General features: G+C 44.8%; 1 protein-coding gene across 1 annotated transcript in view; it reads right to left on the reverse strand.

Annotated features, from left to right (window-relative positions):
• Positions 1–23,091, reverse strand: part of DIS3L2 (DIS3 like 3'-5' exoribonuclease 2) — a 188,814-nt gene that overhangs the window by 58,395 nt on the left and 107,328 nt on the right. Inside the window, exons 12-14 of the mRNA XM_062006087.1 lie at positions 18,707–18,819; positions 11,598–11,705; positions 6,725–6,958 (exon numbers count right to left, since the gene is read on the reverse strand). Coding sequence (XP_061862071.1) covers positions 6,725–6,958; positions 11,598–11,705; positions 18,707–18,819 — 455 coding nt within the window. The remainder of the gene's footprint in view (positions 1–6,724; positions 6,959–11,597; positions 11,706–18,706; positions 18,820–23,091) is intronic.

Raw genomic sequence — 23,091 nt, forward strand, 5'->3', positions numbered from 1 at the left:
CAGCTTCTCCTCTGAGACTTGCCCGGAGGCTGGCAGACAGAAGCTGTTTGTGTCAGACAGCATCCCAAAATTAAAGCAGAAGTTTCTGAGCTTTGGACTATGGCAGATGTAATAAAATCCAAGGGTTAAGCTGCGCTTGTTTAGAAGAAAACCACTCATACATCACTGGAGAACTCGAATATCCGAGCTAGTGACTGGAATACTTACAGCAGGAAGAATAAAGTCATAACCCACTCTTGCATTACTGATGGTAAATTAAGGCCAGAGCACCACTGCGTGGGGAGCTCCTTCCCGGACGCGTTTGCCCAGACATCTGGCTGCGGTGGCTCCCAGCACGACGCTCTGCAGCCCAGCCCAGCGCTCCAGCGGCCGTTCCCCCCTCCTGCCGCAGCCAGCTCGGCCACTTCACCACCTGCTCCTGCTGTGACACAGCTGCTCAGCTCGAAAAGAACCATCGGGAAACGGCGGGACATGTGCGAGGACATCAATCCTCCTCACACCCCAGGGAGGACTTCATTGCAATCCCAGGGCAAAAGATTACACTTGGGGGGCTTTCCACTCAAAATCCTAATTTAATCAAGATCTTTTAAAACCTACTGGCAATGCAAACATCTCCATGCAAGTGCAGAGCTGTGCAAGGAACACAGCCCCCTCTGTAACCCGGGGGACCGCTCAGTGCCTGCAGGAGCCCTCGGTGTGGGCACAAACTGCCCAACCTGAGCGGCTGCTGCTCCTGACTACAACTGTGATGTTTCCTCTTTGCCTGCAAAGTACCGTGTTCCCCTGTGGCACTGCAGGAAAGATACTTTGAAGGTCGTTCCTACTTCTCTAAGGCACCTTTGTGAATGCGTTTTGGTTACTCCTGTGGAGAAGAGCAGCACCCCTCAGAGAAAGCTGTGGCCTTAGATGCTCATTTTGACATATTAACTGGGACTATGTGAAAGACGTAAAATCCCCAGAGGAAATTAATCTCCAAATACATCCAGCATCCCCCCAGCTGCCTTATGGATCACACGGTATCAGCAACTGTCCATAATGATCCTATAGCACCTGCTGTCCCCATTCTGGGTATCAGTGATGTCTTTTTAACCAGACATCAAAGAGAAGGAGCAGACAATGGTAGAATTGTGATAGGAAGTGAATAGTGAAAGCTCCCTGTCAGTTTGCATTTCCATTTATCTTATAGCACCTTATGTACAGCCCACCCTGCCTCTGCTGTCATGCTCATGCACTGCTGACATAATGGCTTCTTTAGAGAGGTATGATGGCAGTTTTCAGGATTTTATAAATGGGTCTTCTGGATTTGCTGTTGGACCAAAGCAAGTGCCAAAACAGGCACATACCTCAGCCTCCCCTGAGGGAACCAAAACTGAGGTGGATTAGGTACCAGCATCATACCCTAGGCAACGAGCACCAGGACTTTCTCTTTTGAGACTGGCCAAAACCCCAATGTAACACTCCCTGAAGAGATGCAGTGAAGAGTGAGGAGTTGGAGTAGAGCAATTTACTCCTTGCCAGAAAGGTGCATTCACTGAGAGCGTGCAGGGGTAGCACATACAGCAGCTGTGCATAGAAAACCTAAGCATCACACCGGAGAGTACTCAAGTCACAATGGCCTTCCTGCCCCAACAGCATTTTAAGACAGAAATTCAGACCATGATATTAGGGAAAAGGGGTGCATTCAGTTAACTGAGGTCTATACAATATTAGAGCCCTTCGCTGTCCCATCTCAAGAGTTCTTCCAACCCAAAATGCCTCCCATTTGTATACTAATATATTGTATTTTGCTCACAATGACTGTTTAACTAGGGTAGAATTATTTATTACTTCCATGTAGCAAGAAGAAAAGACCTGCATGCTTACTACACAGATATGAGGCAGGAAACACGACAAAACAATTTCCCATCATTATTTCCAGCAGTCATTCACGTTGGAAAATTTTAATTGTGATAGTAATTAATCTGTGGCTCTTGAGATTTCCAGTTACACTGCATTAGCAGGAGCAACTGCCTAAAAGTACGTGCTTCTGTCCCATCCCATTAGCCACAAGTAAACACGGCGTTTCCCAACACGGTGCCATGTCCTGCACGTACGGCGTCCGTCCTTCTTCCTCTTTGTTTTCTGTCTATGAATGGCTTGAGCAAACTTCTCAAAGCTGTTTGTGTTAAGGAGGCAGAGTCACTTCCAAAACTATATTGGTTAATATGTCCAGTATGCTGTATACCTGGGTGTTTTGGAGCTGGTATTCTGCACATATTCAGGTGTTTGGGGTCTTTGTGCTTGTCTCCCTGTGTTTCCTGTATCCTCTTCAGGAGTCCCACCAACCTTAATTAAACACAGCTATTCATAAAGATCTCTTATTTCTTTATCCCAGCAGCCATGGGACAGGACTGTGGGTAATACTAACAGTGTGATACAGAGCTACAACAATGTAGTTTTTACTATCTTTTAAGTTATTCAAAACAATAGAAACCCATGGGGAAAAGCAACCCTTGCTCAGACAAGGCAACAGTGGCAGAGCACAGGTTGGAAACAAGTAGAAGTGAGACCATTTCACTAGCAATTCGACCCCTACATTTGCATAACATTCTCATCAGTGCCATTTTTAGCCTTTTTTTTCTTCCTTTTTCACACACACCTGCAAAGCTGAATGTCTGTTGTGCAGAAAACATGGCGAGAAGCTACTCTAGCAAGCAATCCCATGCCACTACGTGGTCTAAAGCAAATGCGTTTTGGTTGTTCTCACAATGACCTTTGGTCAATGCCAATGTTTTGAGCACCCAGGTACAAGTGTGCTGGCACAGGCAGAAGCACTGCCACCACAAAAGCCACTGCTGAGCTCACAGACGCTTGTCACAGAGACAGATCAGCATCCAGGGATATCCTCATTTTAAATACGCACAGAAATCCTTTGTAACCTGTCTTCTTGTAGGCATCTGTCCTCATGATTCATTTATAAACTGCTGAGGCCAAAGACAGAAGCATTTATCAGCAGGTCTCCTCTAGGCAGGCTGCAGCTAAGGAGCTTTTCTGCAAACTTGATGGTTTTTGTTGAAAGCAAGTTTCTATCTGATTCTCTGGCTAATGTTTCTAAAAGCTGTGGTTTGGGGACGTGATCCAGCTTCAAAGTAACCTGGCCAGGAAAAAAAAGGAAAGTTGTGGATTGTGCTCACTTTGGATTTTAAACCAGGTCAGATTTCTGCTCCAATTCATAGTGCGGGTGCACCACAAGCTGTGAGAGGACAGTACAGGGGTGGCATTCCATGGTCCTGGCCAGGATGGAGGCAGGGGTGGAAGACAATATTGTACATATCTGAACAACGTTTCTCAAAGTCACAGCACGAGGCACCTCTTGCCTTTACAACTAAAAGCTGCAGCTCTAAATGAGAAGTAAAAGAACTACATTAATCTCTGTCTGTGTGGACAAAGTTTCATAAGCTCCTTAGCCACTGAAGGTGCAAAGACTTTAAACCTCTGAAACTCAGTGCTCAGCTGCCTTCTGGAGCTGGGAAGCTGGCAGGCAGTACAAGAAACCATATTCAAGGGAAAAAAAACCCAGAAGGGGCCTATGGGGACAGCAAGATCCCAGAGTAACAGACGTTTGTCTCTGCTTGCATAAAAGGTCATCAGACTCAAGGTCTAATGCACCAGGAGTCCCCTAAAGACCTCTGCAGAGGCATGAAAGGAATTGGGGGAGGAGGGAAGAGTGGCAGGTATGTAGGTTGCCATGGCCAGAACCAAACTGAGGCAGGAATTCAAACTTACACAGACCCAAAGAGACACACATATGCTGACACTGAATCCACAAACCTTAAGCTTCCAAGATCATGTGCTGTATTTGCAATTTGTCTCAAGGTCTGTGTGACCTAGAGATGTAATTCCCAAGTTATTAACTGTAGATATATATACATATATTCTTCATCCATTGAGTGACAGAGATTCCTGCTTCTAAAACTACTGCTAAAAGATAAAACCATAGGCCAGAAGATGCTGTTCTCACACTAGGTCATAAAAATCCAGCAGTGACATTCAGACAGGAAACATTCCCCTCAGAGCAGCACAGCCAGCCTGACTCCACTGCATCTTACTGCAGCCATCCTCTGCCAGGTGCCAGGAGCTCCCTGGGCAGCCAGTATTTCTGCTGTTATAAAGATTCACCCATAAATGGCTTCATCTGAGAGGTGCTCTTAGGTTTTGGGAATAAATCCTAAGTTATATGTATACTATGGAGGAGTTCAATATCATTCCAAAGAGGAAACTGAGGCAGATAAGGAAAGCTCCAGCTCAAGGCCACCATAGCCAGTGGAAAAGCAGGACAGAAGATGTTTCCCCTCATGATTTTCTTGATACCAACAGGAAGCACAAGACCACACCATGCTGAAAAATGGCAGAGTGGAAATGAGGGGGGAAAAAAAGGCACCATCAGGAGCCACCCCAAGGTAGAACTTCTCAAACATAATGTAATGTGTAGAGAGAGGGCTCACATCCCCTGGGAAAAAAAAGGCACAGGAGTCATCCATGCCCAGCCACCTCCTCCCTTAAGACTGTGAGATGATCATTTCCTTCACTCACATATTTATTTAGAATCTGGTAATTCATTGCCTTTAGTTTCCTGCTGGAGTTTGTCTTCCATTGTTCAGGATTTACATTACGCAACAGGAAACCAGTGAGAGGTCCAGTGATTAGAAAGGTGTGTTTCCCATTCAGATCCACCCCTGCTCGCTCACTGAAAGTCAGACCTGGTGCACAATTGCATTCACAGCACTCAGGGAAGTGGTGCAGCAAAGGCAGAGGGACTCATATCCTACTAGCAGAAGTTGCAGATGGCATTGTCTGACCGTATGCCACTGGTCATGCCCACACATCATCCCTTACATACTGCTCACACTTGGGTCTTAGAGAAACAGCCTTCTCCATGCACTGGGGAGGGTGCAGTTTACCAAAATACAGCTAGCAAGGCAATACTTGAAAAGGCTAAGTATGGTGAAAGTGTTCCTTGATCCAACATATGCTTCTTTCTCAAAGACCATTACTTTTGCTCTGACACTCTTGTCAGGGGAGAGAGACTGTGCACAGTGTAAAGTGCCACTTGTGAGATATAACTCAGCTTATCACATTGGTTAGGAATTGGTTAGGTGACTGCTCAGCAGCTCTAAGTGTGACTTGTGGAATGAGGCTGGTGACCCTTCTGGGTCAGGGCTCCCAGTCACCATGGACTGTTGTTCCAACACAGACACCTCCAAGGCTTCCCAGTTAGCTCATCAGGTGCAAAGGCTGGGGCTTTTTATGTTTCTTTAGCATTCAGAGTGTGCTTGGGAAACAAAAGCACAGCTTATTAGTCTTTGTATGACAAATCTCAAGAGAGGGAAGCCTCTGTTCCAAAAGGGGTTTAAGAAAACTCAGCATGACTTCAGAGTGGGAGTCTGATTTCCAAAAGTTATTTGACTATAATTTGAAGAACTCCTTTATTTCCTTTAAGCAAGGGGGAAGCTTGAGGAAGTGCCCTTGCTCCAGGCTCACTTTTGCATGCCTAATCAATCCTCCTAAGGTCCCCTACAATAGATATAGGCAAAATAGCCTTGGACACCCCAGTTCCTACACCAGAAACTTTACTCTAAAGTATAATCACCATCTCCTCCACTGCAGTTTGAGATACAGATGTCTCATCCTGTCTGCCTTAAGACACGGGGAGCAGAACATTGCCTCCTCCTCAGAGTTTTGCCAAACTAAGCCACATGCTCTGTGCAGGAAGGTTGCAGATTAGACACTTCTTGCTCTTTTGCTCAGCAATAGTTTCTTTAAAATCACACTTTCCTGTAATTGGAGACATCACAACATGGAGTAAAATGGACGGGTTACAACATACCTCTTGCATACAATAGTCCTGTTTGCACACCTCTGTACACTAGCTTATTTCTCAGCAATGTCCTTATGTTGACTCATGCTCATTTTGCAAAGTGAAACAATGGAGCTTCCTTATATTTAGAGATTATTTTGTCTCCTGCTCAGGAAGGCCACTGGGTTCTATCAATTACTGGAACCTCCTATCCACAGCAACTGTCAGAAGCCACTTCACAGCCGCTGAATGTCAAATGCAGAAGTGTTTGTGCTGTGATAGCCTAAAATATCTGGTTCTACTTGTAAAACAGAAATGAGACATATCACAAGTGATACAAGATTCTTTAAATCACCCCAGACACAAAACCTCCTCACTAGCATTTCTTTCTCTGAAACACACCCAACACTTCTAAGTATTGGCTTAGATAATCATTTAGTCATTTTTCCTGCCCAGAGCACTGTTCTGAAAGCTGTGGGAAACCTGAGTATTGCAAGCAGAGAAATAGACGTGGAGGATGAGCCTTTCCCAGTGAAACGTGCAGTAAGGGTATCTGAACTGCCTGATAACGAATGACACCGCCATGATTTGTTTCAGTGTGAGTTACTTACCCACTCCACCCAGGTTTTAAGATTTTGGAAAACACTGGAAGATGGATCACTCCTTCAAAAAGGACTTCTTTTTCCTTTTGATTCTACTTAGTGCTTTTACTACATAATCTGATGCTGCTTTTAAGAAGACACTGGCACACAAACTTGCCTTTCTATTCCAGCCTGACTTTCCCCTTCGAGTTCTTAGAGGGATGAGGAAATTCTTAGGGAGTACAAGGTGAAATTGCTTTGAGATTGCTTCAGTGGGGCAGGAGTCCCTTTCAGGGCTTGGACTCACCTGGTCCAAGCGCAGAGCACCATCGATGAAGCGCTGCTTGCGGAGGTGCTGGGCGATTCCATGCAGGTTCAGCACAGCTTGCTGGATCTCAGCAATTGAGTGCTGAGGGGACACAGGGGGTAGTTCTTCAGGTGAGAACACCTTCCCAGGGCTTTCAATCATACTCTGTGCGTGGTCGTAGCTGAGCTTCACGCAGGAGCAGATGACCGTCCGCCCAAACCATTCATCAAGGATCTGCAAAATCAGAGAGTGGAAATGGATCTGAGGACTTACTCCTCCAGAGCACAAAAGCTTGGGAAGTTGTACAAACACTGGAAGGAATGACATCAGAGCTCATCACTGACTGAGATGATCAAACATCTTCTCATACTGAGACCACCAGGCCTTTTGCCCATAGTGTCTAGTGTCTAGTAACATGCATGTGCACAATGTCATCGAATCACAGAATGGTGGAGGTTGGAAGGGACCTATAAAGATGATCCAGCCCAATCCCCTGCTCAAGCAGATCCACCTAGATCAGGTCACACAGGAACGTGTCCAGGTGAGTTTTGAAAACCTCCAGAGAAGGAGACTCCACACCCTCCCTGGGCAGCCTGTGCCAGGGCTCCCTCATCTGCACAGTGAAGAAGTTTTTCCTTGAGTGGAACTTTTTGTGTTCCAGATTTTGTCCATTATCCCTTGTCCTGTCACTGGGCACTAAAAAAAATTGTTGCCCCATCCTCTTGACATACACCTTTTAAATATTTGTAAGTATTAATGAGGCCCCCCCTCAGTCTCCTGTTCTCCGAGACTGAACAGTCCCAGATCCCACAGCCTTCCCCTCATGTTCCAGTCCCCTGATGATCTTGGTTGTCCTGTGCTGGCCTCTCTCCAGCAGTTCCCTGTCCCTCTTGACCCGGGGAGCCCAGAACTGGACACAGGACTCCAGATGAGACCTCACCAGGGCAGAGTAAAGGGGGAAAAGAACCTCCCTTGAACTGCTGGCCACACTCTTCTTGATGCATCCCAGGATGCCATTGGCCTTCTTGGCCAATGACTGAACATTGTTGGCTCATATTCAGTTAATTATCATCATTATTATTATGTTGTTGTTGTGCATATATATAGAGAGAACTGCTTGGACTTCTCTCCTCTACCTGGTTTCCCTCTTTCATGAAGCTCATAAGAGCCACATCCCAGCTGGCAGTTGAAATCAGTTGACTCAAAGGTTACTGGGTGCAAGGGTGGGAACAGACAGATACACACACACAACAGATCTCCTAAACCACAGCAGACTGCATTCCACCTCTTTGATTAATGTAGCCAGCAGAGGCTGGCCCTAAAACACTACTTTTCAGGAGTACTGTAGGACGTCAATATCTGACTAGCACTTGTGATAGTGTCTGAGTAGGACTTCAATGGGTCTGGATGAGAGATGGTCAGTCACTGACTCCTTGTTTCTCTGATCATACCTATAGTTCTCAGCCCAAACTCAAGTCAGGAACGTTTTTGAGCCTCCAAACTATGTTGGAATCTACAGGAAAATAGTCCATGAAATAATTTTATAGGTGATTTATTTTAAGCCCAAAGCCACTCCCACTTTAAACTCCATAACAGAATACCAACATGGAAGTAGCAGTTCAGAATTCTTTCCTAAAGCAGAAAGGAAAACCTGCTTTCAGCTGAGATATATAAGAGACTCCAAAAGCTCATCAAGTCAGTGAGAAAGCACAGAGGGATAAAGGGTCCAAAGCTCTTCAGAAAACTCAAGAGCATTGGTGTGAGGGCCCTGGAGACAGATGCAGTCTGTGATAAACCATTCAAAGCATAAGTTCTCAGAGAATTGATGCAGAACTGTTAACTCTGCCTCAGCTACAAGTGCCACTTTACCCCCTCATCAGCACAACAGGACAAGGTAAATTCTGCAAGTGGCAATGTCCAGGGAGAACAGCCAGCTCACCCTATGACACTCAAGGACATTGCTTCTGAAAGGCAAACCCTCTTCTTAACAGGAAAGGATTGATCCTCAAGATTCCCACCTGCCTCCCTCCCTTATTCCCCACAGAACGTATGTACAGTATAACTCAGCAGCTAAGAGCATCAGTCAGAGGGCATTTCAGTACATTTCTAATTAGAAAGTGTATTAATAGCAGAGGTGCAGCAAGTGACGTCTTGCAATGTCAAGTGCTCAGACCCTCAGGTCATGGTTATTCTGTGTGTGCCCCTTTCTCTGGGAGAAGAAGAAAGAAAGGAAGTCACAAAGCTAGACAGAGCTGATAAGACAGTGCCTGTCAGCACCTGCTCTGTGCCTTGCCGTACCCCACTAAATGTGGTTCAGCTGCTTGTGGTGATGGGCTATCTATATCCGGTAGGTTAGTGACTGATGAAATCTGCTGGACCCAAAAAACCCCCTAATACAAAGCAAACACAGTCTCTAGTGTGGAAGAGACTGCACTGCTGTTGAAATGATCCATTTCCAGTAAGACGAAGGCTACAGTTGGCTGGCACAGAGATACTTCAGTGTTCAGTAAGACATGCATGATACTCAGGCACAAAAAAAGGAGTGTTCTTTGATGAGATGATCTGGGAGCAAGGCTGAGCAGCCTTCATTTCAGTCAAGCACTTCTACAGACTCTCCCATTGTAACAGACAGCTCTTTCAACTTGCTGTTAAAACATTTTTAGACATTGTCAGACACCACTACTATTTCCCTGTTAGTTTCTCCATCTCCAGCTATTAAATTCTGGATCAAAGGTCATTATCAATTCTGGCCCTCACTATACCACATGAAATATTTTGTGCTTGGAAAGCACTCTCATTTTACTTGGTAAAGCACGAGTCAATTCCATCATGTACATGCTGAAAAGGGTTAAGGATGGGGCACAAACCAGAAGGGTAATTCTGAGGAGAAGCACTTGCCCCAGTCCCCAGCTTACCACTGAAACTCTGGAGCTACATGGTGCTTTCTTCCACTGGCACCAAAGAGCGCTCTCTGTCCATTACAAGAGGCATCAGATCAGACTTCCACTTTGCTGTCTGAACTCAGTGCTTTCACCAAAACCTCATCTTTCTGCTTGCTTAGAAGAGGCCGAATATTTTAGAGATCCGCTCACTTCCTTGTAAGGTGAGAGATGCAGCATACTGACCCTCCAGAAAACAACCAGAATGTCAAATCTCAGGCAGGCTACACTCAGGGCAAAGCCTGCCTCTGCCTTCCATGGCCATCCAATCAGACTTTGGGTAGCCACAGCCTTGAGTCCCTGGTTTGGAAACCTCTCCAGAGATCAGCTCCCTGAGCAGGCCTAAGGGAGACGCCGCAGCTCCTCTGTTTTCTCACTGGTCAGACAGTGTTGGTCTGAACACTGTTTGAAAAGCAAAACACGTATATACTGCAGGGGAAAAGAGATAAGATTTAATTAAAGGTTTATTTTAAGTAAGACTTGACTATTAAGTGTTCAAAGACCACTCAGAGACAATAAAAGGCCCACCAAGTAGCTACTATTAGAAGGCGCCATGAGTAATCATGCTGTTGCTCTAGGAAGTGGAATGCTTTTCACAGGGAACAAGCAAAACTCACCTCACTGCCAGAGCAGGCACTCACTGGAGAAATACAGATACTGGACTGCAATGACATTTTGCTAAAGCACAAAACAAGATTTGGTATCCTTTAGAACAGCATGGGCAATCATATGGAAGTAAAAGTTCATCTTTGTGAAAAACGACCAAATTGGCACAAAAACCACACTCCACAGAAGGAGTTGTGCATGAGCACAACACTGGTTGCAAGAAATAATTCTGAGTACAAGTGTACTTGGCATAGATTAGAGAGTCCTCTGGTAATGGTGGTCTTTAGCCCTCCTTGATTAGTGAGGGGACTCTGTGATCAAAGAGGAGACTGTTAGAAAGAGTGTGGGAGAGGAACAGAGAGAGAAATGAAGATCTGAGGAGAGCTGGCAGGCAGCTGAAGGCAGCTTGCTGCACTGATAGTCAGCCTCCCCAGATACTGCCTGGAAAGAACACAGGCAGAGCATGGAGCTGTGCCTTTGCTGAAGAGCTGTCATGCTTTGTTTGGATCAATGTAATTTGCAGCTCTGAAGAAGAACTAAATAGTCGGTTTACTAGAGAGGCCACAGAGGGATACTGCCTGCACCCACTGCATTGCACAACTGCCTATATGCTCAAGGAAGGGTTGGCATCAGGGGGAACATCTTGTCCCATCCAAAGCATTAGCTTTGACTTGCTGCTGGAGGTAAGACCTTAAATGGATGGGTGACTTGGCAAGCAGTAAGAAACTCTCCATTCCTGAGATTCATACAGATATTCTTCCCTTCCACATCACATTGTGAAATTATTCCAGTCAGAAGTTCCACGGGATTTCATCAGTAAGATAAGATCATAGAATCACAGAATGGTAGGGGTTGGAAGGGACCTTTACAAATCATCCAGTCTAACCCCCCTGCAGAAGCAGGTTCACCTAGATCAGGTCACACAGGAACGCGTCCAAGCAGGTCCTGAAGACCTCCAAGGAAGGAGCCTCCACATCCTCCCTGGGCAGCCTGTGCCAGGGCTCCCTCACCCTCAGTGAAACAGTTCTTTCTTATGTTTAAATGGAACTTTTTGTGTTCCAGCTTCATCCCATCACCCCTTGACCTGTCACTACATACAATAGAAAAAAGAGATGCCCCAGCCTCCTGACATCCACCATTTAGACATTGTAGATATTAATGAGATCCAAGATACAAGACAGTCCTACATTCTCAAATACTGTTCACCAACAAGTCCTTTTCTCTCCACCTCAGTGTTATGGGATGGCACTTTTACTGCTCTGCAAGAGTAGGGGTAGGCTGCTGAGGGATGACTGATGAACAGGATGACTGCCTGCTGCTTGAGGTACCTTGCCTTCTGGAGTCATCTTCCACATCACAGAGAACGTCAGCCTGTCTCGCATGGGATTGAGACTGCATAACTCCTCACAGAGCAGCTTGGGAAGCATTGGGATCACCTGGAAGAGAAAAGAGCCTTGGTGAGACATGGACTGTACTTAGTAGAGACCTCTCTGTGGCAAAGCTTCCCTGACCAGTTGCTAAAAGACAATGCACAAAAGGAGAAAATGCATTAAACCTTCAGGATCACATTCTCTGTAGCAGGAGTGGCTACATCATAACTCTGAGATGCATCACTCATGCCAGAGCTACATCATACACCAACAGGATGCCAGCAGAGAATCAGTTCAATAAACCAAATCCTCTGAAATGAGAGGAAGTCAGACATGGCTAAGGCCACCAACACATCAGCCTTGTCCCCCATGAGACCAGTCAATCTCCAGTCTGGGAATCATTCCCAGTGCTCCCCTTCAAGGCATGGAGTCATAATCCTGGAGCATCCTGAATCCTTGGTTGTATAAACACTTCACTCTGCAGCTTTTAAGGTCACAAAGTTTGCTCTGTTTTCTACTTCTTTCCCACTGGCATTTTGGCACTGAGAAGAATAAGAAAGGCTCAGCACATCAGGAAACCTGATGTTGAAGAAACATGGCCCTGGCACTCAGGAGCTGAAGAGCTTGGGTTTGGGAACTGTATTTCTTGTTTTGCCACTGAATGCTGTGGAATTGGGCAAGTAACACAAGTCTGCACCCTGCAAAGCATAAATCAGCCTTCTCCCAGGCATCACAGGAGTGGTGAAGGGCTTTAATAAAGACTGAGCCATGCTGTGTGGCACAGGCAGGAAACACATAGATGTTGGTGAGCTAAACAAAAGCACCTGCTTTATGACTGTTGAACACAGCGTTTGCAAACAGAGGGAGAATGATTGTTATTTTTTGTACTTAACTCTGTTTGAACAAAATGTCAGCCAACAGGAATTTCTGGCAGGGACTTTTTTAACTTGTGTCCTAATTCCTTACAACTAATCAATATTTCTGCTGCTGAACACTGAATTACCAAACCCTGAATTACTCACCTGACCACAGCAACAAAGCAAAGGCTTAGGAGCATACTCAAACTAGAGCAAACCTGAGCAGCTCCAAGTGTTTCTACCATCCCTGAGTTGTGTTTCAGGTGAAGCCTGCAGTACAGGTAATATTTAGCAGCTTTTAATGAAGTAAGCCTAAATATTAGAGTTTCACAGTTTTATTTCCCTTCTCATTATTTACCTTTGTGAAGAAGCAGTAACAGCCTTCAAAGAAGAACCACTTCACTCCTCTTGTTTATTTTGAGTGGCAATGTGTGCTGGCACATTCCAGAAAAATACAGAGAGAAAGTCTCTGCTTGCTTGTCATACAATATTTTAGCTATTTAATTCAGCTTCCATTTTGATTGCTCTGTGTGCCACCCTGTAAATACAGGGCCAGCAGGAAGCCAGCTGGCATGCAAACCACAGCAATTCCCTGACACCAGTGTGGTGATTTCAGAGATAACTTTTTCTACCTGGATGCCAGAGGAACAACTGTTCTTCAAAACAGTAAGGAAAAAAGTCTCAGGTGTCTGTTTTCCCCTCAAGTGCACACACTTTGTATTTACCTTTAGCTTTGAAGGAAAGACTCTTAAAATATTTAATCACATTTGTGGTTTGGCACCAGACAATGGCTATAAATCCATTCTAATTGCAGTGCATATAAATGCCAAAAGGTTAACTGTACAGCCTGTGATTGTCAAGGAGTCACTTGCAACATGAATCAGCAGCACTGGTTCAGCTGGAAGGTCACAGAGGCACAGATTATGATAAGCTGTTTCCCGCAACACAAAGGCCGTCAACTGTGTTATTCCAGTTGTGAGCTGCACATTAACAATACCGGTACATTCATAACTCCCAGATCCAGTACGTGAGCTCTGCCATGCTGCCACACCACAGGGTTATAAATTTAACATGAGTGGTGCCAAATCATACCAGAAAGGGGAGAAAATAGCTTTATAGACTATCAGAAATCCCTGTGTGCCTATGATGGCCCATGACCACCGGGAGACCCTGATGGGGAGGGCACAGTGAACAAAGTGCTAGTAATTTCACAAAAGCTCCCATGCCCTTCTCCACTCAAATTAAAAGGCTGCAGCTAGTAGGTTTTTTCTGTCTCCTCTGCTCTGTGATTGATTATCTGATAATGTTCTGTACTTATTGAGTATTTTGGTGCCTTAGCACATCCTTTTTGCATCTCCCGAAGCAATAACAGTCTGCTAGAGAAATGCCTACATGGAACATGAAAGACCATCCACGAAGAATAGCCCAAACAAAACAACAGGATGCTTGTTTTAAGTGTACTTGAGCAGGATTAATACCCAATTCAAGAGGCTATAATTCAGTGAAAGGGCTTTCAATGATGTGAAACACAAGCAAAGCTTTAACTCAGATCATAATTACAGCACTAAGCGTTCACCAAGCAATTAGCTGTAACAAACCTACTGCTTAAATAGGGAAGCATCAACCTGCGTTACCCTTGTTTTACAGGAGACAAACTTCAGGCAAGCAACCAAGCCATGGGGGAAGCCTCACAGGAGAGCAAGGATTCAATCAACCTTTTCCTCAGCTCAGGAAATACATACATAAGATAATGTGACCTTGAATTGAAGGTATTTCAAGAAACCTGTTTTCAACAGCACAACAGTCCCAGCTAACTGCCTCCCTCTGCTTTAACATCACGACTCCTCTTCACGCTCTATTATGGGAAATAAACCAACTGTCACAAAGCACAGAAGTTTAAGTTATAAATACACATTTCCTTTTTCCTTAACATGATACAGTCACAGGCTGAAAGGATTCTTATAGTTGCAAGCCCAGCATTTAACACACAAAGATGTCACAATCGTGTCACACTTGGAGAGCGAAACGTTTCAGGAGTCATCCCAGGGGCGACCCAGAAGGAACTCTGGCAATAGGATTATCTCCATCTCTTTCTGAAGGAGATGCAGGATGAGAGGAGATTTCCCTAAGTACGTCTATAATGCTCAGACTTGCAAAATATCAGGGTTGCACAGCGTAACCTCAGATAATCCAGAGGATGCCCAGCACCTTTGAAATGCTTTGCCCTTCCCGTGACTGTCTGCCAAGAGACAGCGGCGCCTGCCAGCTGTGCTGCAGAGTGCCCTGGCATGCAGAAACCCAGCTGGCTGACAGGCTGCCAAGGGGCAGCACCTCCAGTGTGAGGTGGCTGCCTTAGCAAATTGCTAAGGATGTGCTGATCTTGGGGATGGATCACATAATTTTGCTTTATTATACTGTAGGTGGAAATAAAGTCACCTGGGCTTATACAAGGATGACAAAGCTGGAACAGAGGGGTGTATAAATGAAGTTCAATCTAGAAATGCAGCTGGAGAGACTCAGCAGGGCCAGAGGACAAAGCTTCCACAATGTAAAAAAGGACTTACAGCTCCCAGGAAATCCCTTCTAATGAATGCATCATAGAAACCAGGGCTGAAGAAAGGCTTGGGTTAGTGAGAGTTTGTCTGGTTTTCATCCCCCTCTATCAGTCAGACTAATAAAAGACATCATCTCTCCCCACAAGCCTATAGCAGGGCCCAAGAGATACTAGAAATGGCAGTTTTTTGAGTGAAAGGCTGATATCCACACAATGCTTGCAGCTGTGAGTCTGCACTTCAAATCAAATCCCAGACAGAGGATTTATCTCTATGAAATCTCCAGTGCTACCATACGTGGCCTGAGCCTTGGTGCTCCAGCACTGCCCGACAGCCCCCTCCAAGGTATGGACTCTCCCCACAGGCAGCCACACAGCCCAGCAGGCCAAAGCAGGGGCAGCAAGGGGAAACCAAAGAGAAGGCACTGCTGGGGCTGAGGGGGTTCTGCACATCATCATCCTGGCATTCTACACCACATGGACCTATAACCATGGCTGGCCACACTGTCTAGCAGCTGGCTCTTTAGAGATTCACTTTGGATACAGGAAGATCTAACCTGCTTGTGAGAACCCTTGGGTTGGGTTGGGTTGGGTTTGGTTTGCCCCTTCAGCTAAAAAAGTGCTTCTGGAAACCAAATACAGGTTTCCAGCCTCAGACTCAATCCCAGGGAGACAGACAGTGGGAGGGAGCACATGCATACTGGGAGGATAAAGCACCCCATTCCCTTTACTCTCTTTAAAATCAGAAAGATCTGCTGAGCCACAACTGACTCCCTGGCCAGGGTCAGAAGGGATTAGCCAGGGTGGCTCTCACCAATGGGCTCACTGAGCAGCTTTTCAAGGAATGGGAGGGGAAATGTAACAGTCAACCACAGGCAGAAAGGCAACAAACCGGTTAAGAACAGCCTCTTATTTTCCCAGATTCACAAGGATGGTTTTGCTCCCTTCAAACAACCCCATTCTGCTGGTGCCCTGCTTCAGCTGCTTGCTCACACTCATCGTGGGTTGGTTACAACCACCACTGACTCCAAGGGAGATTCCCTCTCCCATCATTTGTCTGATGGGGAGAGACTGTGTTAAGTGAGAGCTTCCATGGCCTGCTCTCCCCAAAGCTGCCAGGAGGATGCTGAGAACCAACAATGGGGTAGGCTCAGCAAGCCTCTTGCTTACACACTAGAAGACACTCAAAGGAAATAGTCAATTTGTTTATGAGCCAAGATTTCTACTCAAGACTTGTATCAACACTTCCATGAATTCACATTTCGAGCAGCTCTGTTACTAAGCCTGAGATTATCAAAATATCAACACCCTGACAACTTGCTGGTGTCAAAAGTGAGTGTCTTGATATCCCTGGACTCAATGTGAAGATAGGTTTGCAGCTCTGATCTTTCATCTCCAGTGTAAAACAGGACCGATAAAATATTATAGGGATTTATGGCTGACCTCTCACTTGAGCTGCTTCACACCTAAAATAACACTGTAAGATGTGCCAAAAAAGGGGAAACTGTTTAGGTTTTCTTGCTTCTTAAAACCTGATACACTCTTTATTTCAAAAACTTTTGACTTTTATTAAATAGACTGCTAGCAATTACACAATAACTCTCCTTCTGGATACATGGCTCAGGAAAACTAAATATGTGGCTTTATTTAGCTTCTTTGGGAGGATTAACATGGTGCTAACCTCTAGCAGAATCACAGCTGTCTTAAGAAATAGTTGATCAAAGGGAAATGTATTTTCTACAGGAGTCATGCTACCATTTTGGTTCAGACAGCCTGGCTACTTTCCTTTGCCCATCCCCTCGCTCCTTTTCATCTCTTGCAATTAAAATATTGACCAGTTCATCATCTAACCTAGTTTGCACTCTTAACATGTATTTTCTGCAGGGCAAAAGTGTGGATAAAATGCTAATCCTGACTCCTGGGCCCAAATATTTGAAGAGCAATTGAAGATTATGGGCAACAGATAACTTAGGATGGCATCACACGTGCTGGAGGGAAGAAGTGCTTTGAAAGAAAATTCAATTAGCTTTTGAATTCAACTAGATTTCCCTGACAAATACCTCTTTTCTATATAATTTTTTTCCTTCCCCTTTAAAAAACACAATCAACTTGCCTTCAAAGCACAGTATTTTGACATGGAAACAGTGCCACTACATCTTCTTAGACAACAGCTTTGGTACCCTACAGTGACATGGCCCCGAGGCTTGCCTCGGGGTCTCCTCCTGTGAGCTACAGCTGGTGAGTCATCCATCAGAGGAGGAAGACAAGCCCTCACAGCAGCCAAGGGCTTATCACTGGAGAGACTGTAGGACTAGGAAGACTGTGGTGCCACAAGTGTTGTTTTCATGAGGCAGGCATTGCTTCCTACTCCCAGAGAGCTCCAAGTCACTGGGAAGTGGTGTTTCCCAGCACAGTCACTCCTCAGTCCTGCACTGCAGTCCCTGTGTGCTTTTGGTCTCACCACCACTGACCCAGTTTTGGGCACTTTTGTTGTGGCTATTCCACACAACCCATACCCACACAGATGTAAAATCCAGCACTCCCTTAGACCACCTGAAGCTGTGACTTGCTATTTCTACCCAAGGAAAGTTACAGAACAGCTACTAACGGTTAACAGCTTGACATCAACCCACTGATTTTACTTCAATAGTGCAAAATAAATCATTTTATCATCTGGGAAGTGTGGAGAGGACACAGTAAGCTATTGGAAAAAGCATAATTACGAGACTCTTCCCAGATAACAACCCTGGGAACATCCAGGAAGGGAGGGGAAGGCTCGCTCCTAATCCTCAGTAGTAAGGAGGATACATTTATGTATGATACAAAAGACGCCCTGTCTTCCAGGAAAGGGCTGCAGAGACAAGGACTTCAGTCTGACCAAATGGGAGTGTGGGACAGGCAGCTTAATCTGCTCCTGTGAGGCTGCCCCAACACTCCTCTTCATGCTGCTGATGCCTCAAGCTGACACAAGACCTAACAGCCAAGCTTCCCGGCTTCCCTGCACCTGCAGCACTGGCAGCATCGGATGAGTTAGGAAGTGCTTCTGCACATTAAACAAACTGAAAACACCTGGATGTTTCCTTTCTGATAATGTAAAACTTGAACTCATTCCTTTTCAAAGTTTAGAAGTCACCTTTAAACTTGAGGTTTCTGTTCCACTAAATTCTGTATGATTACAAATATCTGTTTACTGCAGGATGAAAGAACCCTTTCTCCAGTATGTGGGATACCCAGGTAAAACAAGAGTGTGAGCCTTTTGTGGTACCTCAAGATGTGAGATTGCACAGGGTGTTTTATGCCATACTACGCTATGCATCCTCTTCTGGGAGGGATTAGCTCTGAGCCCTGAACTAGCTCCAGATCAGCACAGTCCCATTCACATGGAGCCCCTCCTAGGCTGGCAAGCCCTGGCACAGCTGGGTCTTGGCTCATAGACCCACCATCACAAACTGGTGCTTCACCCCATGCTCTCTCTGTAAGTTTTGAGGTAGTCAGCAGCTACACCAGCTCTTGTTTTTGTACCAAACTGCCCATTTTTGTAGGTTTCTGCAGTAACGGCCAGTTTTTGCTTGCAGGAATCTGAAAATGAACCTCTAAAATGAATTTGTGGTAAGTGGAAGACATAGTTGTCAGATGAAAAAAGGAAAAGTCATCCTTACCTTTTGCACTAGATAGACACTGGTTGCTCTTTCACTTGCTACTTTATCCAGTGCTGTTTCTTCCAGTACAAAGTAGCTTACATCTGCGATGTGAACACCCACTTCGAAGTTCCCTGCAATTGCACAAGCAAGTCAGTAAGCTGCAGGAAGGAATGAACTGCTGATATATTTAACCCTGACCCCTCTGCTACCATCACCTTTTGGCCTTACACCTAGATCTCACCAAAAAAATGATACTCCTTGCCCTCTCTTCCATCTGAGCTGAGAAGTGTGGTTTCTCAGGACACTATGACATTCACAGCCACTGTGGCCACAACATACAAGTGAATAGATTATATGATCTTTCAAAGTCCCTTCCAACCCTTCATGATTCTGACAATACACAGATGAGCAAATCCTCAAGCACAGTGATGGATAAGTGAAAATCCTTAAAAACCATGTGGATAAGTCTTTCCAACTAGGAGCTTGTAATAGCCAGTCTGCATCCCTTTGGTGTCAGACAACCGCAAGCAAGAAGTACAGGACTCCGTTTTACAAGCAGGTGGGCAATGCAGGACACCATTTCCCAACTATGGAGCAGCTGGTCACATATGCTTTTGAGTTCTCAGAGCTGCAATTGTTTCCACTTCACTCTGGTTAAGCTCAAATTGCTGCTTGTGACATGGGATGTCTTCAAAGACTTTGGATCAGATGATCCAGCCTTCCACAAGTAGAATATTCCCACTGTTACCATCACCCTTCCCTTCAGATTAGGAGTTTTTTTATCCTTTTAATTAGAGTCCAGTCTAGAAGTATCTTAATTCAAAAAGTTAAGCTAGAGAGGAGTACCACTGAGGTTTATCATGAGGTTTTGGCAATAACTTGGACTTGGAAGTAGTGATCAGTCTCAGCTTTGGAAGTAATTAATACCTTGGTCCAAGAAATTCTGGTTTGCTAATCCTCAGAGCAGCTTGTCGACCTTTGTTTTCTCTGGAAAGAGAAGACTAGATTCGAGGTGCTTATTTGTAGAACAGTCCTACATACAGCGGGTTCCTAATTATAACTCTGGGTTCTTTAGAGGAATTCACCAACTTCCTGCTATCTATAAATATTTTTTTTCCTTAATTTTTCTTAAAAAAGACACTGTAACAAGACACCACGCTGGTGACAACCCTCTTTGGAAATATTCTTTGCAAGGCGTATAAACAAAGTCCTTCTCCAGACTGTCACGTTTCTGAAGGACAAACGATTCACAGCTGCTGTCATTCTGCACTACATCTGCCCACGTGCCCTTCTGATGGGTACTGGTGCTAGACTGCAGCAGAGCGGCAATGCAAACATAGACAGATGAAGAGGAAACATGAGGAGGTTCAAGTTTGTGTCAGGAGAGGGACTCAGCCCGCTGTGCCCCCAGCTGAGGTCAGAAAAGTGAGCACCAATCCACCCTGTGTGACTGTTTGAATTTGTAACAATTTTAACTTTAAGCCCTTTTTGAGCAGCACTTTGAGCACCCAAAGTATTATCTAGCTTGTTGAGCTGCTTTTGTACTCTTGACAGAGTACAGATGTAGAGGCAGCAAAAACACACATAGAAGATGGGAGCGCTGGGGTTTAGATTTGTCCACACAACCTAAAGTCACTGGCAGGTCCTGTAGTGAGTAAACATGATGGCAGCAGGGAGAGTGGGCACTAATCCCATTGCACACCAAGGGACAAATTCCAGCAGTCATTAGGAAGTTGGGAGAAAAGACTGCAGATTAAATGGTTCACCTCAGAAAGCTACCTACAGCTGTGTTGTGATATTATCACATGCCTTGAAAGCTGCTCTACACGGATTAGGCATCCAAGCCTGAAACTTAGCCTTAGACCAACAGTTCAACCAACAGGTTTATATTACATGCACTCAAAGCCAACACACTCAGAAGGTAAAAAAATATTGAATACTTTGAAGTCAATATTGTAATGTATTGACCCTGCAGGCAAATATTGACTAAAGGAAAGGGAGAGGGGGCCATTACATCATGCCTTTAATCGTACTTTAATTCAATATGTGGACTGTTACATACATGAACTTTTTGTCCTCGGTAGAAAATCGACAAACCAAGAAGGATCTCATTGCATGAGATAATAAAACATGGAGTCAGCCAAGGAAAACACATGGAGGGGAGTTAAATTTCATTCAGGTTTCCCACCAGAGCTTCTAAAAGCTGGGGTCAGCGTAGCCCCCTGCTTTAGAACTTTTAATGGAAATTCTGTCTAAATATTTTCTTACATACATTGACATAATGCAAACTGGCAGCTCTTGGGTTTGTCTTGCTCAAGTATGAATCACTCTATCTCCCTCACCCTCAAAAAATTCAGACCAAGAGAACTTGAAGATACAGCACAGCGATCAACCAATCTGATCTCTCTGAAATCACTGCTTTTGAACACGTTAGACAAAATATCATCCTAAGCCTGCACAGAAATACCTGCCTACAGTCTTCTCCTGCTTCACTTGCTAATTAAAACAAAAGAGCTTTGTGGAAATACTATTCACTCACATTCTCTTCCAGGTCCACCAATGCTTTTTCTAGTCTCATTAATTTTCATGACAAAGTCACAAAAGGAATGTTTCACAAAGTCTTATTTCCCAAGGAAAAAAACCAAGAAAACGTGGCCTGAATGAAAGGAAAAGATTCAAACCAGCACTCTCAGAGAGAGCAGAGAAAAGGGGGAAAGGGTGGACACCACACAGACCACACACCACAGGCTGCTCCACATGGTCTGCTCCACCTTCATTCTGATGAAGAAACCTACTTTTCCAGCAAATAGAGACTTAACTCTTGGCATGTAGCTCTCCATCATGATAGACTTACACCCTAAATTTCTTAGAGAAACAAGTACTTTACAAGCCACAGACTTGCTTCACCCCAAAATGTAAACTTCTCCTATAGTGAAGCTAAAGCTGCACAAGCACCCCTAAAGCTGGGGATACTCTACCAGTTTAAGGATTTAAACCTTTTTTAAGGAATTTATATAAGATTGTCCAGGAGATTAAACAGCAAGAGCTGAAGGGAGCATCTACTGCAATGAAAAATGCTGAAGGCACTTGGATGGCTTCTTTCACTGGGATTTTTTCATTTAAAACCATTACACCTGAAAGTGGGTGCAAGTGGGTCCTGTTTGAACTCTACTACCACAGAGCTGCTGTGTGTGAGTTGTTTAGCAGCAGGGAACGCTGTTTAGAAACAAGCCACGCGTGTTTTATTAACCAGCTGCACTCTCTTAGCTCCTCTCTGCAACCACAGAGACACAACAACAGAGATGGACAGGAACAGGAGTATTATCTGAAATTACACTCTGGCATTGCAAAACCCAATGATGAGGCTCTTTGCAAGAAGGTGCTCTCCTCCCGAGGTCTGCACGTTGAAATCAGAGAAGGGCTGGGGGCTCAGCCACCAAAGCTCCTCTTGGGCCAATGCTCTGTGCACAAGGGACAGGATCTCTTACTGCCAACAACAGTTCTGATGCACTTGTGGCACTGCACACAGTGAAGACTGTGTCCCTTTTTGTCTCCTACCACCTAGGCTGCTAGAATGGCAGAATATAATGGACCAGTATTTCTCCAGTGTTCTAGGAGGCTAGATCCCCTCTGGAAGCTTACCAAGGGATAGAGCTACCAAAGGCACATCTGCCCTGGCACACAGCACACAGCAGTTTTGGGGAAAGTTCGGCTCCTTGATCTGAGAATCTGGTTGGTTTGAACCCACTTCAAAACCCTGTGTGTGTAACACTGAGATTATGCTGAAAATCAAAGGGAAATGGTGGCACCTCACAGAGTAACAAGGAATAAGCTGTTCCATCTTTCATTTTTCCTTCACTGATGACCTCATTCTCTACGACAAAAGAGTTCAAAGAACTTTTTTTGCTTCTTTACTGAGAAAAATTATAAACAAAAAAGGATTATCAAGAAAGAGCTGGAAGAGAAGGAAAAGGCCTTTTCAGCCTGTAAATGCTGCAGATAAACTGCCAGCCCAGCAAGTCATGTCATGTATTTGCCCCAGGAATTAGAAAGTTGAGTTGAATGGATTTGAACAATAGGTAAAAGAACACAACAGTAAATTCCTCTCCTCTGTCTTCAGCAGCTCTAGCTGAAGTGTCCTAGCACAGATGCAGAGACAGACCAGGCAAGTTTGCTTTGTACCTGAGCTTATGTGAATTTTAGGACTGTGCCACTTAAAAATGCAACTCTTCAAGGACAAAACAGCAGAAGGTAATTCTCTGGCATGCACACACACTCCATTTCCATCTCACCTTCAAGCACCATCATTCTCAGGAGAGAAGGCAAACACTAGCCAAGAGTGGTAAGTCAATTTAAAATCTAATACCAAGTCTTTTGTGTTAACCACTATTTCTCACACTGTC

The sequence above is a fragment of the Colius striatus genome, chromosome 12 (genome assembly GCF_028858725.1).
Source record: "Colius striatus isolate bColStr4 chromosome 12, bColStr4.1.hap1, whole genome shotgun sequence".
Classification (NCBI taxonomy): Eukaryota; Metazoa; Chordata; class Aves; order Coliiformes; family Coliidae; genus Colius; species Colius striatus.